This window comes from Ammospiza caudacuta, chromosome Z (assembly GCF_027887145.1).
Source record: "Ammospiza caudacuta isolate bAmmCau1 chromosome Z, bAmmCau1.pri, whole genome shotgun sequence".
Lineage (NCBI taxonomy): Eukaryota > Metazoa > Chordata > Aves > Passeriformes > Passerellidae > Ammospiza > Ammospiza caudacuta.
Genome location: NC_080632.1, coordinates 31935976 through 31958247, shown reverse-complemented (window position 1 = coordinate 31958247; position 22272 = coordinate 31935976). Strand labels below are relative to the sequence as shown.

Below are 22272 nucleotides of genomic sequence, written 5' to 3'. Positions count from 1 at the left end.
TATTTAATTAATGCAGCAATGACAGTATGGATTACAGAAAAAAAAGATTTTATTTATGCAAATAAAAACACAGAAAAAGGAAGGTTAATAGAGTGAACCCTAAGAAAACCAATATCATAAAAAAGGTTACAATGGCTACAATCATTATCATGCTCCTTCAGCAAGACAGGGACAGGCATCAACGAAAGTGAGGCAGTAAAGGTCGCCAAGTCATAGCAGAGCACAGAGGGTCTGGCTTAGCCCTGTTGGGAATGGGTGTGATGCACAGACCTGCTAAACCAGACAAGGTCAGCATCAATCCTTCTAACAACAGCTGGCTCCCAGAGGGGCTCCCCTGTGATGGCACAACACAGGAGAGTACACTGGGAAAAATCACCAAATTATGAAGCTGTTACTGAGTCGAATTCTTCCCTGCACCTGGTCAAATGGGGGTGACAGTGGCATCATTTTCCTATGCAGTAACATTCAGAACCATCTAATTTACACCCCTTCAGGCTAATGAATAATCACATGTATGCATGTGATCTTTGCTCTGGGATATCAAAGCATACATGGTCTTTGTATTCATGCACCTACTAGCCTATATCAAATCACTGAATTACTGAGGAAGAGTGCATGCTATAACAAAGTTAAGCTTGTCAGGCATTCCCTGAAATAAAGTTCTTAAGCAGGCACTTCTCAACTGCACTGAACTATGAATTCAATGCTGGGAATTTCATATATGCTTAAAACAAGTTAGACCAAGATGAATCTTACAGACAAAAAAAAAAAATCATACATTTTAGAACAGATTGCTTGAATCATGTCAGTATACAAACCAATCCCTTTTCATGCTGATCTGATGTCAGGAGACAAAGTACTGAAAACAAACAGGTTTTGGGACATTCACGTCTCTTTCTGTCTTTTGATACTATCAAGTCACACATGTTATGAATAAACTTTATTCCTACCACATAACATATTCCTACCACACTTTCTTCTAAAGTGCCTTGTATTTCTCACTTCTGTGGAAATGCAAGGGTTGCACCATGTGGTATGTACTAATAAGTATTCAAAAAGAACAACATAACCAAGCCTCCAGAGAGGTTTTAGTTACTCCCTCAGAAAATTACTGAATGCAATATGCAGCTTAGAGTGGATGCCTCTAAAAATTTTCAGAGGGTCCAACATTAGGGAATTGGGTTTTTGTGCATTCAGAATCAGGAAAGCGCTTTTGACAAGCAAAACTTTATAGCCAGCAAACACATCTCACATGGAGACAACACAATAAGAAGGACACTGCTGAATGAATGGGGATATTGTAAGTGTGAAGTGAAGTCAATTTAATTACTATCCAAGATAATTTTCTTTCTGGCAGACTACTAAGACCTCTATTAGAGATCTCTCCACGGTTGGGAATACCACTAAAGAAAAAGAAGACAAAATAATCCATCCATTGATTAAGGACACACATTTTTGCTGATGGATCTGTTTATAAAAACAAGTGTGAAAGCATAACATGACTGATAGCACTCAGGGTTGCCTCCAGTACCCACTGTCTTCAGGGAGTCTCTGAAATGATGAGGAAGTTCTGCTCAGTGATCTTTATCTAGTAAGTAGAAAACTAAATACCTCTGACTATCTAATTGCATTTAGATAACTTAGTGTTTTTGTACTCTTATCCCATAAATATCCAAGTGCATCCACTACTCTTGCATGTCAGTGTGAGATAAGGCGATTTGAAGAATCAGGCCCACATTTGTACTAATTATTATATGGGAAAAAAAGGCATACAAAACCAAAAATGTTTTATTTCTCAAGTACTGAGAAAGGCTAACAAAGGTCCTCAGAAGAATTTTACAGTTTCTTGGAGACAAAGAGGCTGAGACTCAAACTAGAATCAAAAGAGGCCAAGACCAGACAAGAGGCTGTCTGATGTCTCCACAAGTTTATGGCTTCTACTGAAGAGGGTTATTCTGAGCTTTCTGAAGTCATTGAGAAGATTCCTATTGACTTTAGTATATTTTGGATCATCTGCTAAGGTCACATATTTGTTCTAAATCAGACAGAACCATTGTCTGTTACTTAACACTAATCTGGTCTTCTAAGACAAGCCATTCTCAAATTAACAAAAGCAAGCCTGGCTTACCTGTCATATCGTGGGTTTAAAGGAGAATGTTCACCATTAAATTTAGAACTGCTTCTAGAAATGGTACTTCCTGGTGAGGTATTTGCCAACCGCTGCAACAGATACATAGTAAATGCACTATAACTTTGATGAACACAGAGGATTATATCTAGATTTGTTCAGAAAGAAAAGTGCGCATCATCAAAATTACAAATTGGATGTATTTAATATATGTTTATTTATATTTTTAAAATATATATACTTCATATATATATATATTACCTCATACTTCATATATGACTGAGAGTCAGAAGGCTTATTACCTATAGCATTTAGGCTTCACCTCTGCCTTTATACTGAACATACTAGACATGTTCAACTACAAAAGAAAACAGAATTTCCAAGAGGATGATTTCATTGACTACCTCAAGACTGACCTCAAGACTATGAAATGCTAAGCTTTGAAAAGTGATATTTAGACCATGGCATGCTGACTACTGAAAAAAATACTGAAAAAAAAGGGGAACTGTCACTAGCTGAGCTAGTTTCAGGAGAGCTACCTCCCAGTTCCTAAGAGAGATCGTGAAGGAAAGGTCTCAACTAATAGCATGTGACAAAAGTATTTTGTAAATTCTGCTGTGCCTCCATTTATTCACTGGAAACAGTGTCTTCTATGTAATATGCTCATTTATATTTCCACGCATGACAGTTGAAAATGGTATCCATTGTTGCATCTGTAGCTTGTATCAACAAAAAGCAACATGCTCTGGTAGCTTGTATCAACAAAAAGCACTCATGGTCACTGGTATGGAATACTGCAAACAGGCAGTGAACTGACCCCTATTTTCCTCCTTCCTCTCCAGTATTGTCTTTGTGGGCCCATTATTCTGATCCCATCCTTCCAAAAAAGCTATATGCTTTCCTCATGATGCCCAATTATTAGTTTTAAGAGCTTTAACAGGTTTCACAGGACAGCAAAATGACAGTGTAGAGTAGGTTTTTTCTTACCTTAAAGCCTTCCTTTCTCTAGTTTGGAGGATTTCAAGTGACATTTGCTACAAGAGACTCCAATGCAGTTCTAAGAGCCCAAAATGGTCTGACTAAGGTCTCTTATCAGTACTCCATGCCATTCATATTCACACACAACATAAATATATTCCCTCTAGTGCAGGAGAAACTGTTGATTTATTCACCTCATAAAGCATCACAGAATATTTTTTAAAATAGTAATTTTCCAAAGCACTTGGAAAGCAGCTGTGCTCTAACAAAACTTCCAGTACTAAACAAAGTGTAAGTAAAATCTAACAGAACTACACAGGAGTATTCCCACAGTGAGTCCACTGAAAAAACCTCTATTTTCTCAGTACCCAGTGAGGTACCAGTTTAATTGTGCTGTGCTGATTCTTTCACCTTTTATGACAATGTAACAAAATCATAAATACATACCAATGATCTGTTGTACTTGCTGAAACTGTTTTCAAGTGCACTTCTTAAACCATCGTTGCTGTCATGTAATTTTCTATTAGCTGATCTAACAAGGAAACACAGTTCAACTTGCAGAACTCAAGAAAACATGAAAAACTCTCCAAAAGAAAAATTTTCAAAATACTTCTAAAAAACCCCATTTCTTCTTTAGCTAACACCAAAGAGTTACATGAAACTGGAAACACACTGACAGATACTCAAAAAAATCACTGTGAATTTTAGGCTTCAGTGGCAGCCCAGGAAGCCCATTTTCACTGGTACAGCATGGTCTCTGGTCAGTGGAAATTAAGGTACTGGAGGAATGGTGATTAAAAAAAAACCCAAAAAAACAAAAAACAAAAGTGCCAATAAAAACCCAAACAACCCACACGATAAAACAACTAGTCCAGCCATTTCTGTACAAAATGACTACCCTTTAAATATTGCTGAGATGATTCTGAAGACATATATCATTAATATGCTTGAAAAAAAGAAATTTTTTTGGATAAGGATATTAAATAAAGATATAAAAAATCTATTCATTGTGACCCTTCTTGTGCACCTATTGCATAATACTGCACACTCTTGGTACTTTCCAGACAACAATAAGACAGGAAGTTACTGGAGAAGCAAAGCCAATAGAAAAAGGAGCGAGGCAATAATTTTTATTGGACAGACATGGACAGAGTCAAATCACATTCAGCTTAATAGAAAGAAATGAAAGTTAGTGGGGCTAAGAAAAGAAATGGAAAGAAAACAACTAGAGTGTTAGTGGGTCAGTACCACTGCAGAATTAATACCACAGTAACATTTATGACAGTTGAGAACAACACCTTTTATGATAATTTAGGCCATTTCATTATTTTAACTTGAAACTCTTCCCCAAATTTCAACCCAATCTTTTGCATACTTATCTCAAATATGGTAGGACAAAGTTTGATAATAAAAAACCTGAATTTCTACAAACTTACTGAAGTATTTCAATTTGTCTTTCCAGATTATCTCTGTCTTCAGTATACTCTCGAATAATTTCTAGATCCCTGGGAAAAAAAAAAAAAAAAAAAAAAAACCAAACACCAAACTTAAATAAACTTATGCTTAACAGGATAGTCTTACATTTTCACCATATTGCCTTTGACTTCATTAATCTCTGCAATTATAACTCAACAAAGACTGTGAATGAAAATGAAAGTTGTACAAAATAACCATGGGAACTGTTTCCTTTTACCTTCAAATATAATTTGTATTATCTGATGATAACACCACCATGAAACTGCCCTTTATGCTCCTTTAAAAGAGTAACTAGAAGTAGCTTCCATTCATTTTAGAAAAACAAATGGTTAAGATAGACATGGAAGGCTTCCAAAACTAAAATTTATACAGGTCCTCATGTGAGTGCAAGCCATGAAGAGAAAAATAATCCTGATTCTGTACTGTTGTTTTATTCCTAATAAAGTCTCACTAAAATCAATGGATATTGTTGCAAGACAGAGAGTTTGCATCATAGCCAGAACTTGCTCTTTCAGAAACCTAACAAGATTTATGAGCAGCATTGATGACACGGTATCAAACATGTACCTACCCTTTAAGGCAAATTTAGAAAATAACAGTTGCTAACTGCATACATAATAATTACATCAGAGAATAGATTCTGGTTAACTTACCTCTCAGTGTTCAAAGACTGATCTGCATACTCGCTTTTCAAGGTATCTAATTCACTCTGCAGAAAAGCTATATTTGTCTGTGCTTCTAAGAGATCTTTCCTAAGTCTCTGATTTTCCTTCAAACAAGGAAGACATTAGATGTTAGCTGTCACAGTCACCTCCACAAAATGTTGATATATTATAATAGTAGAATAAAAACCATAGTTTTTAAAAAGAAAAGTAACACAAAAATGAGACACTATAAAATTTGGCATAGAGAGGGAAAGAAAATTAAAGAAGGCTAAATCAACAGAGAAGTCATTAAATTAACACGTGAGAACCTCTTAACTTTTTATTTTCCATTCAGTTACAAAAAAAATGGGACCACAGGATCTCAAGCCATTTCTAAATGTCCTATGCAGAATGTGTATATATTTAAACAGGTTCTTTTTCAATTTATAAGATCCACATACACTAATCCATAACTTCAAAGGTTTACTTTCTAGATGACCATTAGTAAATGTAAAAAAAAAAAAAAAAAAAAACCCCAACCAAAAATCAAAACCCAAATCTCCACAAGTATAACAATCTGTATTGCAGATACTAAAACTGAGGCTAAATTAATATGTTAATAATAATAACATTCTCTTACCAGCAACATATCATGTATCCTTTTTTTCAGTTCAACTACATCTTCCCTGTGATTGACAGACTTGGACTGCTCCTCCAGCTTGAGTATTAAAAAAATGCGCAATTAATTTATTTGATTGTTCTGATTTAAAAAAAAAACCTTATGAAAATCACAATAAATAATTGCTAAAAAGTTTTACTGTTACTAAAGTTTTTAAAACTTAAAGAGTTTTTCTGAATGTAGTAGCAGACAGCATTATTTCAAAAATCACTGGCTTTCTAGAAAATTGATATGCTTTTTTCACTCTTTAGGTATAAAATATTCATAACTAGTGACACAGAAGACTGCCGTTAAGATAGAAACAGAGAGAAACACTAACTTAAAAAAATATAAAAAATTATTACTACCTCAACTATGTAGTACTTGGACAAGAAGCTCTCATGTTTCTTGTAAAAAATTTCCATTTCTGAAAATGTTATTCTAAGTGCAATTAAATACAAAACCCAAAAAATATATCCACTTTGCTTGCCATAATTCTGATAAAACTTATAGCAAAAACCAAGGTGACAATTAAACCCAAATTATGAAATATTCCAAAACATCATTCCTATCTGAGATTTCATTTTGCTTTATTACTAGAAATCAAATTACTATCTCAGATTGCAGTTGAGTTCTAAAAGGCACTATACATAAAGTTGGGTACTAAAATTACAATATCTGTGTTGCAAATTCCATCTTTATTTATAAATTACAAACACTTAGTGGCAATATTTTGGACTATTTCTAATGGGCCAAACGTAAGACTAGGTAACTGCAATGCTAATAACGTGACAGACCTAGAAAATTGTTAAGCTACAGAACTTATGTAATAATTGCTGCTCCCTTTCCTAAGTATTTCAACAAATTACACAGCATGAATACAATAGCAGAGAATGTCAACACAACCTAAAAATTATCTGCAGTTGCCATTTACTCATACAAATTAAATCAGAAACCTACAATTATGATTATCCATCTTAAGGGAAGCATTTAGTGAGGTCAAGATCTCTTAAAATACTTTAAAAAACTCACCAGACTTCAACTCACTTACCTTTTTAAGTTTTTTTATTGTCACCTGAAGATCCCCAACTTCAGTGTCATACTGGCGCTTCAGCTCATTTAGTGCTTCTTCAGCCTTTTGCTTCTCCTGCAATATTTTCAATCTCATTAGAAGCTGAGACAGGTTTCAAATGTTTGTCAAAAAATCCATTCATTGGCTTGGAAAGCACATGCTTTTTGCTTAGACAAATGTATCTTTCTATTCTGTCCCTTTCTGAAGATCCATAGGTTCTGATTCTGTAATTGCAGTCCACTTCTAAAACACTCACAGAAATAAAATAATGGCATGAGAGTAACGATATGGGTCAATTCAGTGTTTTTCATTCATGATTCCTGCACTTAATATTCTCAATGTCACTCATTTTTTACTTCTTTCTTTTTAATTTTTTTTGCTTGCAAGTGTTAGAACATTAGAGGCCCATGTCAGTAAAAGCAGATGAAAGCATCTCTAGTTTTAGATAAATGGTACCATCCCAGGAACAGAGACAAGGGAGTGGTTTCACTGCTGTCTATTCAATACTACCCACATCACCAGGATGGTCTCAGCAGTTGGAAATGGAAGCAATGCCATCTTTTACCAGGGCATATAGCAGGGTGTGCGCCTGTGTTTAAGAGACTGCACCAAGTACTGCCTGCAAGGATGCAGTGTGCTATTGACTGGCGTGTTTCACTCACTCCAATCACTCCCAGGGACTCCAGTTTCGCAACACAAGAAGTCAGAATGCAGCAGTGAGAAGTGGAGCCAATAAGACAGGTTGAGTTTTCACATGGAAGATGCAGGCATAGATTTTGTTTAGAATTCAGAATTTCCTGTAGGTGACGCTGGCATTCACGTGTTAAAACAATAATCCAAGTAATCAATTTAAATTGGATTCCCCTACTGTTGCCAACTACACGGACTTGTAAGTATTGTTGGGTAACTATTTGCTTCCCTTGAAGAAACAAAATACAGGATAGGCTCATGCAGAAGCAGGTGTCCCGGTTTGAGATCACTCTGACAAACAATAGCCTTGATTACAGACATTAAGATTAATGGCTTAGTACATTCCCACAAAGTAAATAACTTAACATTTACACTCAGGGCGTTTTAGTAGGTGCGGTATGTGGAGTTAGGAGCTACAAGGAACACTGGAGAGTGAAAATTAAAAAAGCCTTGTGAAAAACAAGTTAACAGACCATCCCTCATACCTATAGCTAGACACAAACAGTGATTGAGAACACAGACTAGATGTAGATAATACACAGAAGATTCACTTCTGCATAATGCCAGTACATAACTGCAACCACACACATCCCAGTCATCTTTTTTAAGCAGTGAAAAACGGTATTTCAGTGATTTGTCACTTTTTGAGGACAGTAATTTTTCAGAGAAAACGTAATTGTTTTCTAAACATTAACAACTTAGCTTCTCTGGAAGTGAAAATTTATCTCTACTAAGAGCTGCATTATCTATCATTAGTTAAACACATCAAATCACACTTTTTTTTGGCAGGTGTGATATCTTTAAGATTTTTATGCCATTATATTTTGTTTCTAGGAACACAATAGCCTTTATGGTGTGGTAGAACTGTTTTCTCCTGTACAGGAAAAAAAGCTACTTTAACTAAATCTATCAGAATACCATTTACCTTCACATATCAATTAGTGTGAACAACTTAAAATCAGCAAGTTGTCAGACAGCAGTTTGTTACTTCTGCTTCTGCAAGTACTCTGGTAAAACAACCCATAGCAAATACATATAGATGTTCAGTATACCACGTGTCCAACCAAGCAATAATTATGCCCATACTATAAGTATTAATTAAAGCATTTCTTATGCCCTCATTAAAACACTTTCACAAACTGTTATGCTCATATAAAGTTTGGCCTATCTCAAATGAATGTAGTAACAATTCAAAATGAACCAGCGAGCTGGTCTTCCTCCTTTGAATTGTTCAGTCACATGTGGCTCTAATATATCTCTCCCTGGGTAAGAGAAGAGGATTTTTACTCCTTTTCATATAGACTGCAAGTGGGTTGAAACAACGAATAAAATTGAGCAGATCAAAACAGAATTTCCCATTAAGTTTGAGGGGCCCAGGCCCTCACACATTGCTATCACAGTTACCCCTCTCTTAAGTCTCTAAAATGTAGTTGCAGGAGAATGGAGGAAAGAAAGATCATTACACCAAGCAGACATACAAAGCAGGACCAAATAATCAAAGCATTAAATTATACATAAATTATTTTACTAGGAGAACTAGATTACATTCTTTAGTGCTGAAATATAATTTTCTCCAGTCTGTTTTCAATACTGGTCTCAGAAAGAAACTCTTCTTGGCCAGTATGTTCCCACAAAAGGGACAGACTTTTTTTTCTTGGTTTATTACACCTAAGCAGATACTCCTCTTTAGGAAAGCATTAAGATCATGCATTCTTTCATCTCATGCATAGCATTTTTTCATCCAGGCCCTGCCTAGAGCAGCTTTGAGTCAGTCCGTCAGGATCAAAACCACATGTGGCCATCAATCCTGCTTAAGATCACTGAGAGTTCAATAATTATGAAATGCTGTAAATATAAAATACTCACTTCTTTTTTAACTTTATGCTCTGCAGCCTGTATCCGTAGTTCCATCTCTTCCTCTAACTCACTGAGTTGAACTGCTGCTTTGTCCTGAGCCCTAAAATTTAGAAGAAAATATTCTCTTAGGAATTGCCCTCCGGCTTGAAAGAAACACAGTGTGAAACTATCTGCCCACCTCAACTGAAACAAACTAGACAGAAAGACAGGGAAACAGTTTAACATTGCCCAGACCTTGAAAAGGGTGTGGCTAGGAACCTAAATCCCAAATTATTTTGAAGACACTGGCAAATTAGATTTTAAATAACAGCTGCAAGCTGATGATTAGCATTAGATACATCTGCACTTTTAAAATTAATTTACAAAGATGAAAGGTGCCCGTCATTATCCTATGAAGAGACTTCAAAAGCAACTTGCATCACCCACACATACATGATCTCTGTTCTGAGCTAATCTGCTTGGTTTTGGCAGTTATGATGTGAGACTGACAGTGCCAAGTAGTTAAAACAGGTAAATACAGTCCTTGAAGCTCATGAAGCAAAAATATGATTTCTAAAATTAAAGTATAGTGGACATATATGATAAAACTCAAAGTTGCAGCCAAGGAAGAGGAGTCAAAATGTTTTAAGGCATTTAACTAACAACAGAGCCTGCAAAAAATTTGGTCCAGAATTTATCAAAAGTATGAACAGGCAATCATTTGCAGGCTGCTATATATGCTTATGCACAAGGGTATGCACACAAACTAACTTCAGAACTCAGTTTACAGAAATACTTTGTATGGCATATTTTAGCATTAGCTCTCAATAGTTTAATCAATAAAAGCACGAGAAGAGGAATAAAAAAGAAACTGCAGAACTGAACTAGAAACAGAATTCACTATACCTTTTTACCGCTATGGCCAGAGTTTCCATCTCTGTGCTTTGAAGTTTGATCTCTTGGATGAAGTTCTTAATGACATGCTCATATGGCTGGATTAACCTTGGTTCTGCGATGTGTATGTTCTGATACAGAACGCTGACCTGCTCTTGTCTGAAAAAGAGAGATATGCACATTTTAATGCACTTATTTGGAACAATGTTCTATTACAGGTTTGAGAAACTTACAACAAATTAAGATATCCCCCTCTTTACCTATTTTTAAAATTTGGCAAGCTAGATACAGGCTTTCAACACTCAGGACAGTATGTCTAAATTCTTTAAATTATGTTTACCATTTCCACTTCTCTAGTTTAATATAGCTACTGCAAAAAAAAACCAAAAAAAACCAAACCAAACCAAACCAAACCAAAAAAAAAAAACAAAACAAAACAAAAAAACCTCCAAAAAAAAAAAACCAAAACTGCCTACTTCTTTTCATAGTGTAGTGAAGAGAATGCCACTGGAGTAGCCCACAACGTATATCAAGTTTCTTGATTGCTCTAATGTTAATCATAATCCGTGAAGAAACGTAAGATTTCAGGAGGTTGCACAAGAACTGAAAACAGGTATGAATGCCAACTACCTAAGTTAAAAGGTGAAGAAGAGACAGAGGGAGGTGGGCTGCAGGTAAAATAAGAATACAGCTCTTCAGTCTCACACAAATTATTCTGGTCTCCATCCAAATAAATCTCTCAGTATAAGAAGTGAATTCTGTATATTACTCTCATGTGAAAAATGACAGATATATCTCATAAAGAAGAAAGAAAATATTTCTGTTGGTATTTTAGTTGTTAAAAGCTCTCCTGAAATTCACAGTGAAAAGTTGCCTCAATGCAGGAATAGTATATTCTGATTTTTATTTAATCTGGACTAATTTACATAGATTGCATGCTTTTCTAATTGTTGGAGCAAAAAACTTTTACAAGACCAAAAAAAAATAATAGCATAAGAGCCAAACCTCTATTACAAAGTCTACTACACAAATACCACTGATTTCTGTTCATGCTACTGGTATGTCATGCAAATCTTTGTTTTACATGCTAGGTTCCAACTCCTGGATTACATTCTGCAACATAGCAGAAAATATTCTAGAACACAATTTAGCTGTCCTAAGGAAAACTGAATGTGATTGACATAGACTATATTCTAGAACATGAACACATACTCAACAACTTAAATACAATACTTAAACAACTCAACACAACTCAAAACTTAAAAACCAAATGGAAAAAAGGAACAGAGAAGATGAAGTCTAGAAAGGTGGAGAAAACAGGCCAGTAATTAAGAAATACACATTATCAGAAGCAGAAATACAGCCAGAAACAATGTTTTGCAAGTTCAAGTCTAACACCATATCTAACATTACAAATACATGCTCTCTTTTTGTTGCGAATGAAAGCTTCAACTCTGATTAACCAATCCTCCTTGTTAGACAGCTAGTTTTCCTATCTTCAGTGGAGCTAGTGCTACTTAATACATTCACCATACACATGATATAACAACTGTGCAATCCAACAAGTGTGTATTCTCTTCATTTTTTTCTCACTTGAAGCAATTCCACAGCTTTGATTATCAATGCTGCAGCACTCTGCTTCTTGTATGTGATTTCTCCACTGAATGTCTAACTTACTTTAATAAAACAGTACCACAAATGTTACTATAGCTCAAATTCCATTTTAAACAATTTAACAACTTCAGGACACTGTAAAATTTGCTTCCAGCTGAAATGTTGGCATTCATTTTGAGATAGAGAGACCTAAAACCAGCACAAAGAGATAAATATTTACTGATGCCTGAGAAATTTCTGTGGTTTTGTCTTGCAAAGGATCTCCTTTACAAAGGCTAATCCTGTATTACCTGTATTTAGTAAGTTAAATATCTTCCAATGTATGCACACAATTTCTTTTTCAAAATGTATTCTAAAGAGAGTAATGCTGAAGTTTACAAACAGTAGTGATAACAGATTTATCTGATCATCAGATGCTACAAACTCTGTATAAATAATGCAACATTAAAGAACTCCTCAAATGTATATTTATTCAATTAATGATTTGCATTTAAAAAACTGTTAAGGACACTTCCAGAATCCACCTGGAGGCCTGTAGTCAATGTCATTCTCTGGGATCAATCAATACTGGAACCAGTCTTGTTCAGCTTGTTTATCAATGACCCAGATGAAGGGATGGAATGTATCCTCAGCAAGTTTGCTGATGGCACTAAACTGAGGGAGTGGGGATCCACCTGAAGGCTCTGCTGCGGTTCTGTGGGACCTTGCTAGGCTGGAGAGCTGGGCAGAGAGAAGCTTAATGAGCTCCACAAGGGCAGGTGTAGGGTCCTGCACCTGGGCAGGAACAGCCCCAAGTGCCAGCACAGCCAGGGGCTGTTCCTACAGAGCAGCTCTGTGGAGAAGGACCTGGGATCCTGGTGGATCACAAGCCATCCATGAGCTGACAGTGCCCCTGTGGCCAGGAGAGCCAAGGGTTCCTGGGGTGCATCAGAAAGAGCATGGCCAGAAGGTCATGGAGGGAGTTGTGTCCCTACTCAGCCCTGGTGAGGCCACACCTGGAGTGCTGTGTCCAGTTCTGGGCTCCTCAGTAAAAGAGACACAAGGAGCTACTGGAGAGGGTCCAGCGGAGGGTCACAAAGATAATCTGGGATCTGGAGCATCTCCTCTTATGAGGAGAGACTGCAGGAACTGAGCCTGTTTAGTCTGGAGAAGACTGAGAGGGGATCTCATTAACACATATAAATATCTGAAAGGTGGGTGCCAAGAGGATGGTGCCAGATTCTTTTCAGTGGTGTCCATCAACTGGACAAGGAGCAATGGCCCCAAACTAAAACAGAAGTTTCACCTCAATATGAGGAAAAGTCTCTTTGACATTGAGGCTGGCAGAGCACTGAAAGAGGCTGCCCAAAGATATTGTGAAGTCTTCCTCTCTGGAGACATTCAAAACTGGCCAGATTCCTGTCTAGCCTGCTCTTAGCTGACCCTGCTTTGGCAGGGGCATTGGACTGAAGATCTCCAAAGGCTCCTTCCAACCATAACTACTCTGTAATTCTTTTCAAAGTATATGCAAACCTGAGTAAGTTAGAGCATGGTGATAATAACACCAGGTTGTGGGTCCAATACCTGTATGGGCCATTCACTTAAGAGCTGGCCTTCATGATCCTTGTTGGTCGGTCTCTTCCAACTCAGAATATTCTGTGATCTGGAAATACATATGCCTAAATTTAAGCTAGAAATCAGTAGGCCTGTAATGCCGATCCTCTGCCACACAGCTAAGTCTGCTCTAAGATGCAGTAGTCAGAAACCCAAAGTAGTTACTGTGAGGTTTTATTCTCCCTCTGGGATGAAAAAAATGTTTAGCCCAATGACCAGCTACCACACAGTTGGATTCAAAATATTTCAGTAACACCGTTTCAGGAAGCAGCACTTAGGCTCAAGAAGTCTTCATATTCAATACAACCACAACCATGCAAGAGTCCGGAAAGGGCCTGGAAAGATCACAGCTGGTCACCGAAACTCTCAATGATACTTACATGAGCGCTTCTACAGCACCAATACAGGATATCTCAATTAAAAAGTAGACTCACAACTACTACATCAATTTAAAAAAATCACAAAAAACCACCAAACACGTTAACAAAACAGATGAGAAATCAAAGTCATGCAACAAAATTAGCAGGATTAGTTAATCACCTATGATTTCAGGAAGATGTAATACACTTTCATGAACTGCAAAGATTGTCAGTAATTTAGTCATTCCAAGTATCCATGGATCCATGGTAAAGACAGCAGCAATTATATGGACTCTGTATCAACACGCAGTAAGTATTTGAAGATTATTTGTTCCAAATTTTTCTATTTTTAATCGTTCCTCTTCTTTCACATGATTTGGTGAATATCAGTGACACTGCTGCAGCAGCAGGGCAGATTAGCTGCAATGAATATTGCCCAATTTTTTTGCTGCCACTTCTTCTTGAATACACGCTATTCCCGCAAATTCATTAGTTATTCAAAATTAATTATCAAAGAAGATTTTACAAATGTATTTCACCAAGCTGACTTGAACTCTAAACAGTCTGTCCTTTTGCTAGACAAAATGTTTCAGCAAAACTAATCTCAAATGCTTGGACTGGCTCTTTAAAACTTGTTTTCCTTGAAATCCTAAATTAATTTTTCAGTGTATTTAGCTGCACACCTGTAAGTTCCACACTAACAGTTAGTGTGGAACTTAAATGTATTCACAAATAGTAATGCATAGAAAGAGCATTTTCTAATATATGGCATGAAAATTTGTAGCTTTGTTCACCTGGCACTATGGTTATACTGGCACTATGGTTATACTGCATTTATTTCTGTTGCTTCTGCAAAGTGCAGACACTAAACACTAGTAATCCACAAAAAGTATAGCATTGTGGCCAAGGACTACTCTGGCTTTACCTTACCTCATCTCAAAGTATGGTTTATAGCATAAATCATCTGTAAAATTAGTACTTAGTAAGAGTAATTAGTCAATATTTGCACAGCTTCACATGAGTTAACTTAAGCAAAGTTACAGTATTCACATGGTTTCAGAGAGTTCCTGTGAAAACTGCATAAAGAAAATAAAACTGCTCTGATTATAACACAATTTCTAATATGATAGATTTAATATACCATGGTTGAATAGAAGAGGAGCAGAAGGGAGGCAGGGGGACAACTCACACCAAAAAACCCCCACAACACTAATTCTGGCTACATCAGATATTTAGATTATATTGTGTTATAATTTCCTTTAATCCACACAACTATTTTAATCCTTATCAATTCATAGTATTATTCCTGGTTTGCTGATTATACAGTCACCATTTGCCTCATAATCCACACTCTGTTCAGAGTTCAGAGAAAGATGATAGAATTTTTCAACTAATAACAGCCCCAGAGTTGCTCAGTATCTTACATGTGTGGTCACCAGAAAGAATACGCTGCTTTACACAGGCCACCCAGTCTGACCCTAAGGGCAGTACTAGCTTTTAGAACACTATTTTAATGATCGCTTTCTAGTGTACATCAGCTGGTTAAATTGCTCTGATCACTTGTAGAAGCTCTGTTCTGGTATGGACATGAAGAGATGAAGCATAAGGTGGTCTGAGCTGGGAAGGTCTGAGCTGGGTGGTCAGAACAAAACAAAGCTCAAGCATTATGTATCTGATACCTGTCCTTACACTGGAGACAACAGCCTATGTGTTCCCCAAGAGATCAACAGGTACTTTTTTCTGAAAAGCAGACACATTGGATATGCCACTGTACCAGCCAGCAGAAAAGAACAACCAAATCTAATCCAGATTAGAAAGGATCTAACTTTGTCACAGCTGAGTGCCTAACACTTTAGATTGAGTGCCTGAAGGAAAAATACACTACACAGAACTTTAACATGGTGTAAAATTCAAAATATTTGTGCACTTGAAGCACAATGGGTGTTTTAATACTACCATTTCTTTTTCTGTCCCTTCAGAAACAGGCTGCATTAAAAGAAGATGATCAAATCAGTAACCCCCAGATGAGACAGCCCAGCCAAGGTCTGATTCCCAGAGGAAAGATTTTTAATGTTTCCAAAGCATGAATGCTGTTCCCTTAGAGGTGTGGTTTACAGCCAGTGGAGCAGTAGTGGAAAAGTCTGTGGGACAGGCAGGGAAAGATTAAGTCCGGGGAAAAGGAGAACACCTCAAAGACATTATGGCAAATGATCACATGATGATACCAGGAAAATAATCCAGGAAAATGAATGCTACAGTGCTTAAGTTTGTTGGCACAGATGCTGTTTTGATTAAAGCAAAAATCAGAAGAGCAGTAAAATTTAAAGTAGCTCAGAAAGTCTAGCTCACAGAAAGGCATTCATCACATTTCCAGCAGAGCACATCTCTCAAACTCCTGTCATGATATGCATTAAAAGACAACACAACATTCCCACAGAACAGATCCCCTCTCCAGCATGGTGGTGAATAAAAAGGACACAGCATTTGGCTTGCCCCAGGATTTGCCTTTATCCCCTCTCCAGGGAACACACTTCAGCTTCCAAGGAAACCTCTCCAGTTCTGACATCACGGTTGATCATCTCATGGAAGTAAACACAAATTTCTGACAAAAGTTAATACTGTGCTCTATAGTGACTTTGGCAAAAATCCATCCTAATTTATGACACCAAGAGCAAGACAGGTTTTGGATAGGTTTTTTATGCAGCAGAGCTTCTCTTCTTTGCTGTAGTACAGCAGTATATCCCATGAGCATCGCCTGTTTTCACAGTTTAAGTAGCTCACATTAAGAACAGCATGCTTTTCTCATTTTATCACATCCCCCAGATCCACATTTTCTATACAGCCCCAGATGACACGACTGGGGGCACACTGTTATTATAATCACATTAAGAGACTTTGGAATTGTATGAGGCATAAAATCTCACAATCAGGCAGCACTGAAATCTGAGTCTGATGAATAGTCACCTTGGCTGAAAGTACAAGGCACATAAATAAAACAAAGACTAAAAAGCAAAGCAATGGAGTATGAGGCCTCTCAGTGGCAGCAGATTTAACTCAAAACAGGGATACAAACTTTCTGCTTCAGATTAATCCACCCATTCATGCTCTAATTAATTTAGTTCATTTTCCAATAAGATTATCCAATTTGCCAAATATTGCACAAAAGTTGCCTGGTAGGGCTTAATCTTTTTGACAGTCCCAAGCCTTTGTTCTTCATGACTGAAGTCTTTGACACTGAAATTTAAAAATCTGTTTTCCAGGAAGTTTTTTGCCTGTTATTTATAGAGAGAGAAATGCCACAGCATTCGTAAATACCGGATTTTTCTTGCAGCATCAGAGGATGTTAGATTGTTCCTTGCTCAAGCTGAGGAATGGAAAAGGATTGCCATTAGGGAGACATTCCCACACACTTAAAGGAAACATCTGTCTATCAGGAGCATAGAGGGAATCTTTTAGTCTTGCCACTGAAATTCAAACTGAGACTGGCCACATGAAAGAATGCAACAGTCCAGTAACACCATCAAGGGCTAAACATTTCCAGTGCAGCAGAGCACTGAAGCACTCACTGTCTGGAGCACCAAAAAGGTACGTTTATTTTTCGTCCGCTCCCGTACCACTGCAAATACTTCCTAGAAGAATAAACTAATGAGCATGGCTGACTTCTCAATAAAACAGATCTCCAACTGGCAATTCACTATAAATACATATAAACTAAAGGCACTGCATGATTCTGTGTTTAATTAGTCACTATTCCTGATTAAATGTAGCAATGCAGAAGGGTAGCTGCATTTTAAATGAAATTAAAAATTAAAAACAAACAAATCAAAACAGTAACAAGAAGAAAAAGAAAACAACAAACAACCCTCTGTAAAATTCTAAAATTCCACTAAAGTCTGACTTCACATATTGGGTTATCAGCCTGCAAAGACCTTCCACCATTTTTTCCCTAGAGGCAAACTGCCCACCAAGCACAAGTAAAGACTAAGGCAAACAATACTTTGACTCACAGTAACCACCTAACCAAGAAATCTAACTTAATTTAGTCCAAAAAATCTGTTCAAGTGAGGAGGAAAGGAGCAAGGCTGTAAAGAGACTCTTTAATGTGACTCTGCCTGTTTAACTGCAAACAATAAAACGACAGCTTCAGCACAGACTTGAATATTTTGAAGTATAATCTTAAAGGACTGTGCAACTGATACACCAAACAGCAGACGTATGATCCATCCCGTAATAAAATTACCTTTTGCAAAGAAGTAATTAAATTCAAAATATGCTTATTTTAATGTATGCTTATTTTAATATCTGGCAGTAAACAATTCTGCATTAAATGCCTGATACTACACTGAGGACTGGGGCGAGGTACAGACCTGTTACTGGGTTTCACACCTCGTTATGGAGGGTATTTATGCCTTCTAAAAGTTCAGTCACAGAAACTGAACTTCCGGTTTCTAAAACAATGGAGACAGAACCATGTGCATCGTGGACATTTTCCCTTTGATTTCCATGGGTTCCATGATTTCCACTCAAGCTGAGGAGGGACAGAGACTACAGATGTTTAAGGTGTCATCTTCTCCTGACTTCAACCCTTACCTCACTACTTCCATTTGCTATGCCTTGTTTCTCTCTATAAACCCCTACAGCATCAAAGCACATGTGCCAATGTCTTGCTGGCCACAGTCTTGTGCCATAGCCTGTGGCCACAAGGCAGAGCATTCTGAGGAACTGAACCCCAAATGGATCAAGATAAAAACTACACAACTGAGATTAAAAAACATGGACTCCCAACTGCACTCATCTGGCTTTGAGGATTTTCTCCTTTGTAATTACTTTTCTCACAGATGTCAATGCCACAACAAATCTATGAAGAGCAATAAATCCCAGCATAAGAACACCAACTCTTTTATAGCACTAAAGATTCAGGTGTGTTCCAAGCCTGTTCTAGTTTTCAAAGTACTGCCTTTTCCTGAATAAAAACTTGAAGTGACAAACAACTAAAACAAATTAAATCATTTAAACAAAAAGATAAATATCTTTTTTGAAGTCCAGCTTGTACTTTGCTTGATTTTGTTATATTCTTCTACTGAAATTCTCAAAGAATTTCAATTTATTTATTACTTATGTAAGTGGTCCTAATGATTTTAGTGGGACTACTCACATGGGAAAAAACCTAACGTACATTTCAACAAAAAAAGACATGGACTACAAATGGAAAAAAGTTGAGCTGTAGAACACACCTGCTTCTAGCACTTCAGGATGAGAGAGAAAAAAAAAACAAAGGGCACATTGTTTTTCAGTTGACACTGACACGTATTTAATAAATATAGCCAACTGTGAAGGACGTTCATATCTGAATCTGAATAAGAAACATTTACATCAAATTACTGCCTACCTGATAGTATTTAACCATCAAAACTGAGTTTTCAGTTTTTATGTAAAAGAATCATAACACAAATTACATCATGATGAATTTAGCAAAACTACCAGATGTGTCTGCATAGTGGAGCCAATTAAAGCTGTTCCCCTTTCTATTATCCTTTTAGACACAGACTATACTGAAACTGCTGCTGCAAACAGCAACCAAGATACTGAAACGGAACTATTACCAAGAGGAGACAGATGCTTTCACAAGTTACCACTGTTCATGAGTCAGATTTCTCTCCAGCTCCTATTGAGTTTCTCAGTTCAGGTTATTAACTGTGTCTGCAAGCTTTCAAACAGTCTTTTGTTCTTTAGAAAGCAAGTGTCTAACAAGGAAAGCACCATGAACAAATTACAACCTGTACAAAAATACTGATCTGTCTGAAATGGGGCAGTCCAATAAGACTAAAGTGTATTAGTCCACAAAGAAAAGAAAATTTACTCTGGATTTACACATGACTAGTAGGTTAACTGAAAAATTTTCTGAAAAAAATTTTCGCCTCATAATCCAAAATATTTTTAATGTGGCTGGAACCAAATTGGTATAGATAGGAATTTAAAGAGCACTATATAGAAAAAAACATGGAGCTATCTATATTCAAGTGCACAACTTTTTTTAAACTCTCTTGACTAGCCGCCAAGTCCTGAAACTCAGATTACTTGTTTTCCATCATAAATTACAACGTTAAAATGAAGCAGAACCACTCTGTACTTTCTATAGCCAACATTTTCAAATTCATTTTGAACACCTTAGCTTTCAGGCAGATTCCTGAGAGTCACCAAATGTGTCTCTGTACACTAGAACCAGGCGCGTACTGACAGACCCGCGGTAAATGGGCTTCCTCTCCAACAAAGCTACCATCAGTTGTCTTCATTTCACTGAGACCGGGGACAAAGACTCTCACAAACTTCAGGGAGCTCATCACAGAGAGGGCAATATTTACCAACACCGTTAACGTGGAGGCAACGATGTTGCTGGTCAGGCTTTACCAGGAAAAGACTGACTGGGCTGGAAGCAAAATGCTGGGGGCCGGTCGGGGAACAACACGAGGAGAAAGTTCTTGCGGAGCCGGCAGAACTTTACATCTCGCGCGTTCTAGCAGCCAGACTTTCCCACGTGGGTCGCTGGCATAACAGAGCAGAGGGAGCCAGGAGCGGCTGCAGGCTGGAAGAACACCGCTGGAAACGACCGCAGCCGGGAGGCAGGTGTGCGGAGGGCTCTCTGCACCTGCAGCCACGGGGGCGAGGGGTCAGCCTACTCGGCCGCTCCCCGGCTGGGATTGCATCAGCGCCGGCGGCGGCTCCGCCAGGTGAGCCGCTCCCGCCCCGCAGGACGGCGGGGCCAGCTCGGCAGCGGCGGGGCCGGGGTGCCCACGGCCCAGCTCGCCGACCCCGCGGCCCGGGCCTGCTCCCTCTACCGGGGTCGACGTGGGACGGGGCGGGCGGGTCCGGACCTTACCTGGGGATGTACCTCGCCTCGTCCCCGAGCCGCACCTCGAAGTCCTTCCAGGGTTGTTCCAGCCCCGCGGCGACCCAAACCGCTGACGCCTCTTCCTCCTCCATGTCCTCACCCCCCGGCTCGCTGCCGGCGGGCTGCGGCCGCGTGGCGCCGCGGAAGCCACGGGCGAACTCCGGGAAGGTGATGGCCCCGTCGCGGTCGCTGTCGAGGCGCTGGAAGATGGCCTCGGCCTCGGCCGGCTGCACCCGCAGCTCGGCGCAGAGAGCAGCGAAGTCCTCCCGCTCGATGCGGCCCGAGCCGCTGGCGTCGCACGCCAGGAAGAGGGCGCGCAGGCGGGACAGCTCGTCCCCGGCCGCCTCGGGATCCATCGGCCAGCGCCGGGGGCGCAGAGACTCGACCGCGGACGGAACGCGATGGGATGGCGTGGGCCGCTGCCCTACCTGCGGCTCGGCGGGGCGGGCCGGGTCCCGCTCCGCCCCAGCGCCCCGGGGGGCCGGGCACGGCCGGGAGGCGGAACGCCGGTGGCGGCTCTGGCCGGGGCAGATCCCGGGCCGGGCTGCGGACCCCCCAGGACAGCAGGGCGCGCTCCTCACGGAGTGTAGGGGCGTGGGGCTCCCCGCGGACCCAGCATGTTACGAACGGCACAGGTAACTACAGACAGCAACGCAGGGTAAAAAAACGTCTCACCCCCCTGCAGCACTCAAACGTAAGTCCCGACACTGGGCGGTCACCGTATAAGGTGTTAAACCTAACTGCCGTTTTCCAACATAATAAAAATACTCTTCACGTTCACGGAAGACCCAGAAGCCACATGATAACACAAAGTTTGAACAGATAAGTTCTGTCTGGCACGAATAGTCTTGGAGTTATACCTTGTGGGTATGTGCTCACAGATGTCTCCCCAGCGGTGATTTAGCAATGTGGACTGTTAAAATCCCATCTTAAAGTGAAAATGCAAAAGATTTATTCAAATCAATAAACCAGAGGAGACAGCTTTTCTGTGCTTTGTGAAGAACTAGTCTCTTTCTTGACAGAAGTCAAGATGTTTTCCTTGTTGAAGTCAAATTCAAGACTCAGATTCCATTTGAATCTAAGGGATATTTTAAAATTATTATTTATTTCCCTGCCCTTATTCTTGTTAATGCCTATCTGCAAATGTAAATTGTGTTGTACCACAGTTGTGATAAACAGACTACAAATCTAACGGTCAAAGCAGCATTTCCTTATTGACCAAAACAGCCTAATAATGTGATCTAGCAAAGCACAAATAGTCCATCTTACCTCTCCTCAGAATAAAGTACATACCGTAAATGGGAACTATCAAGTTCCTTTGCCTAAGACGTAGAATGCCCTCAAGTGGATTTTTTTTTTTTTTTTTTTTTTTTTTTGCAGCTTTTGATTATTAATCCTTCAGGATTAGGCAGACAGCCAACAGTCTTTCTCCAGAGAGTAA

At 38.8% G+C, this 22272-nt stretch overlaps 1 protein-coding gene across 1 annotated transcript in view; it reads right to left on the bottom strand.

Moving 5' to 3' along the window:
• RASEF (RAS and EF-hand domain containing) overlaps positions 1-21187 on the bottom strand; it is a 33681-nt gene extending 12494 nt beyond the window's left edge. Inside the window, exons 1-9 of the mRNA XM_058823688.1 lie at positions 20820-21187; positions 10389-10535; positions 9513-9603; positions 6936-7031; positions 5867-5944; positions 5236-5351; positions 4543-4611; positions 3554-3638; positions 2129-2220 (exon numbers count right to left, since the gene is read on the bottom strand). Coding sequence (XP_058679671.1) covers positions 2129-2220; positions 3554-3638; positions 4543-4611; positions 5236-5351; positions 5867-5944; positions 6936-7031; positions 9513-9603; positions 10389-10535; positions 20820-21187 — 1142 coding nt within the window. The remainder of the gene's footprint in view (positions 1-2128; positions 2221-3553; positions 3639-4542; positions 4612-5235; positions 5352-5866; positions 5945-6935; positions 7032-9512; positions 9604-10388; positions 10536-20819) is intronic.
• Positions 21188-22272: the final 1085 nt, after the last annotated feature.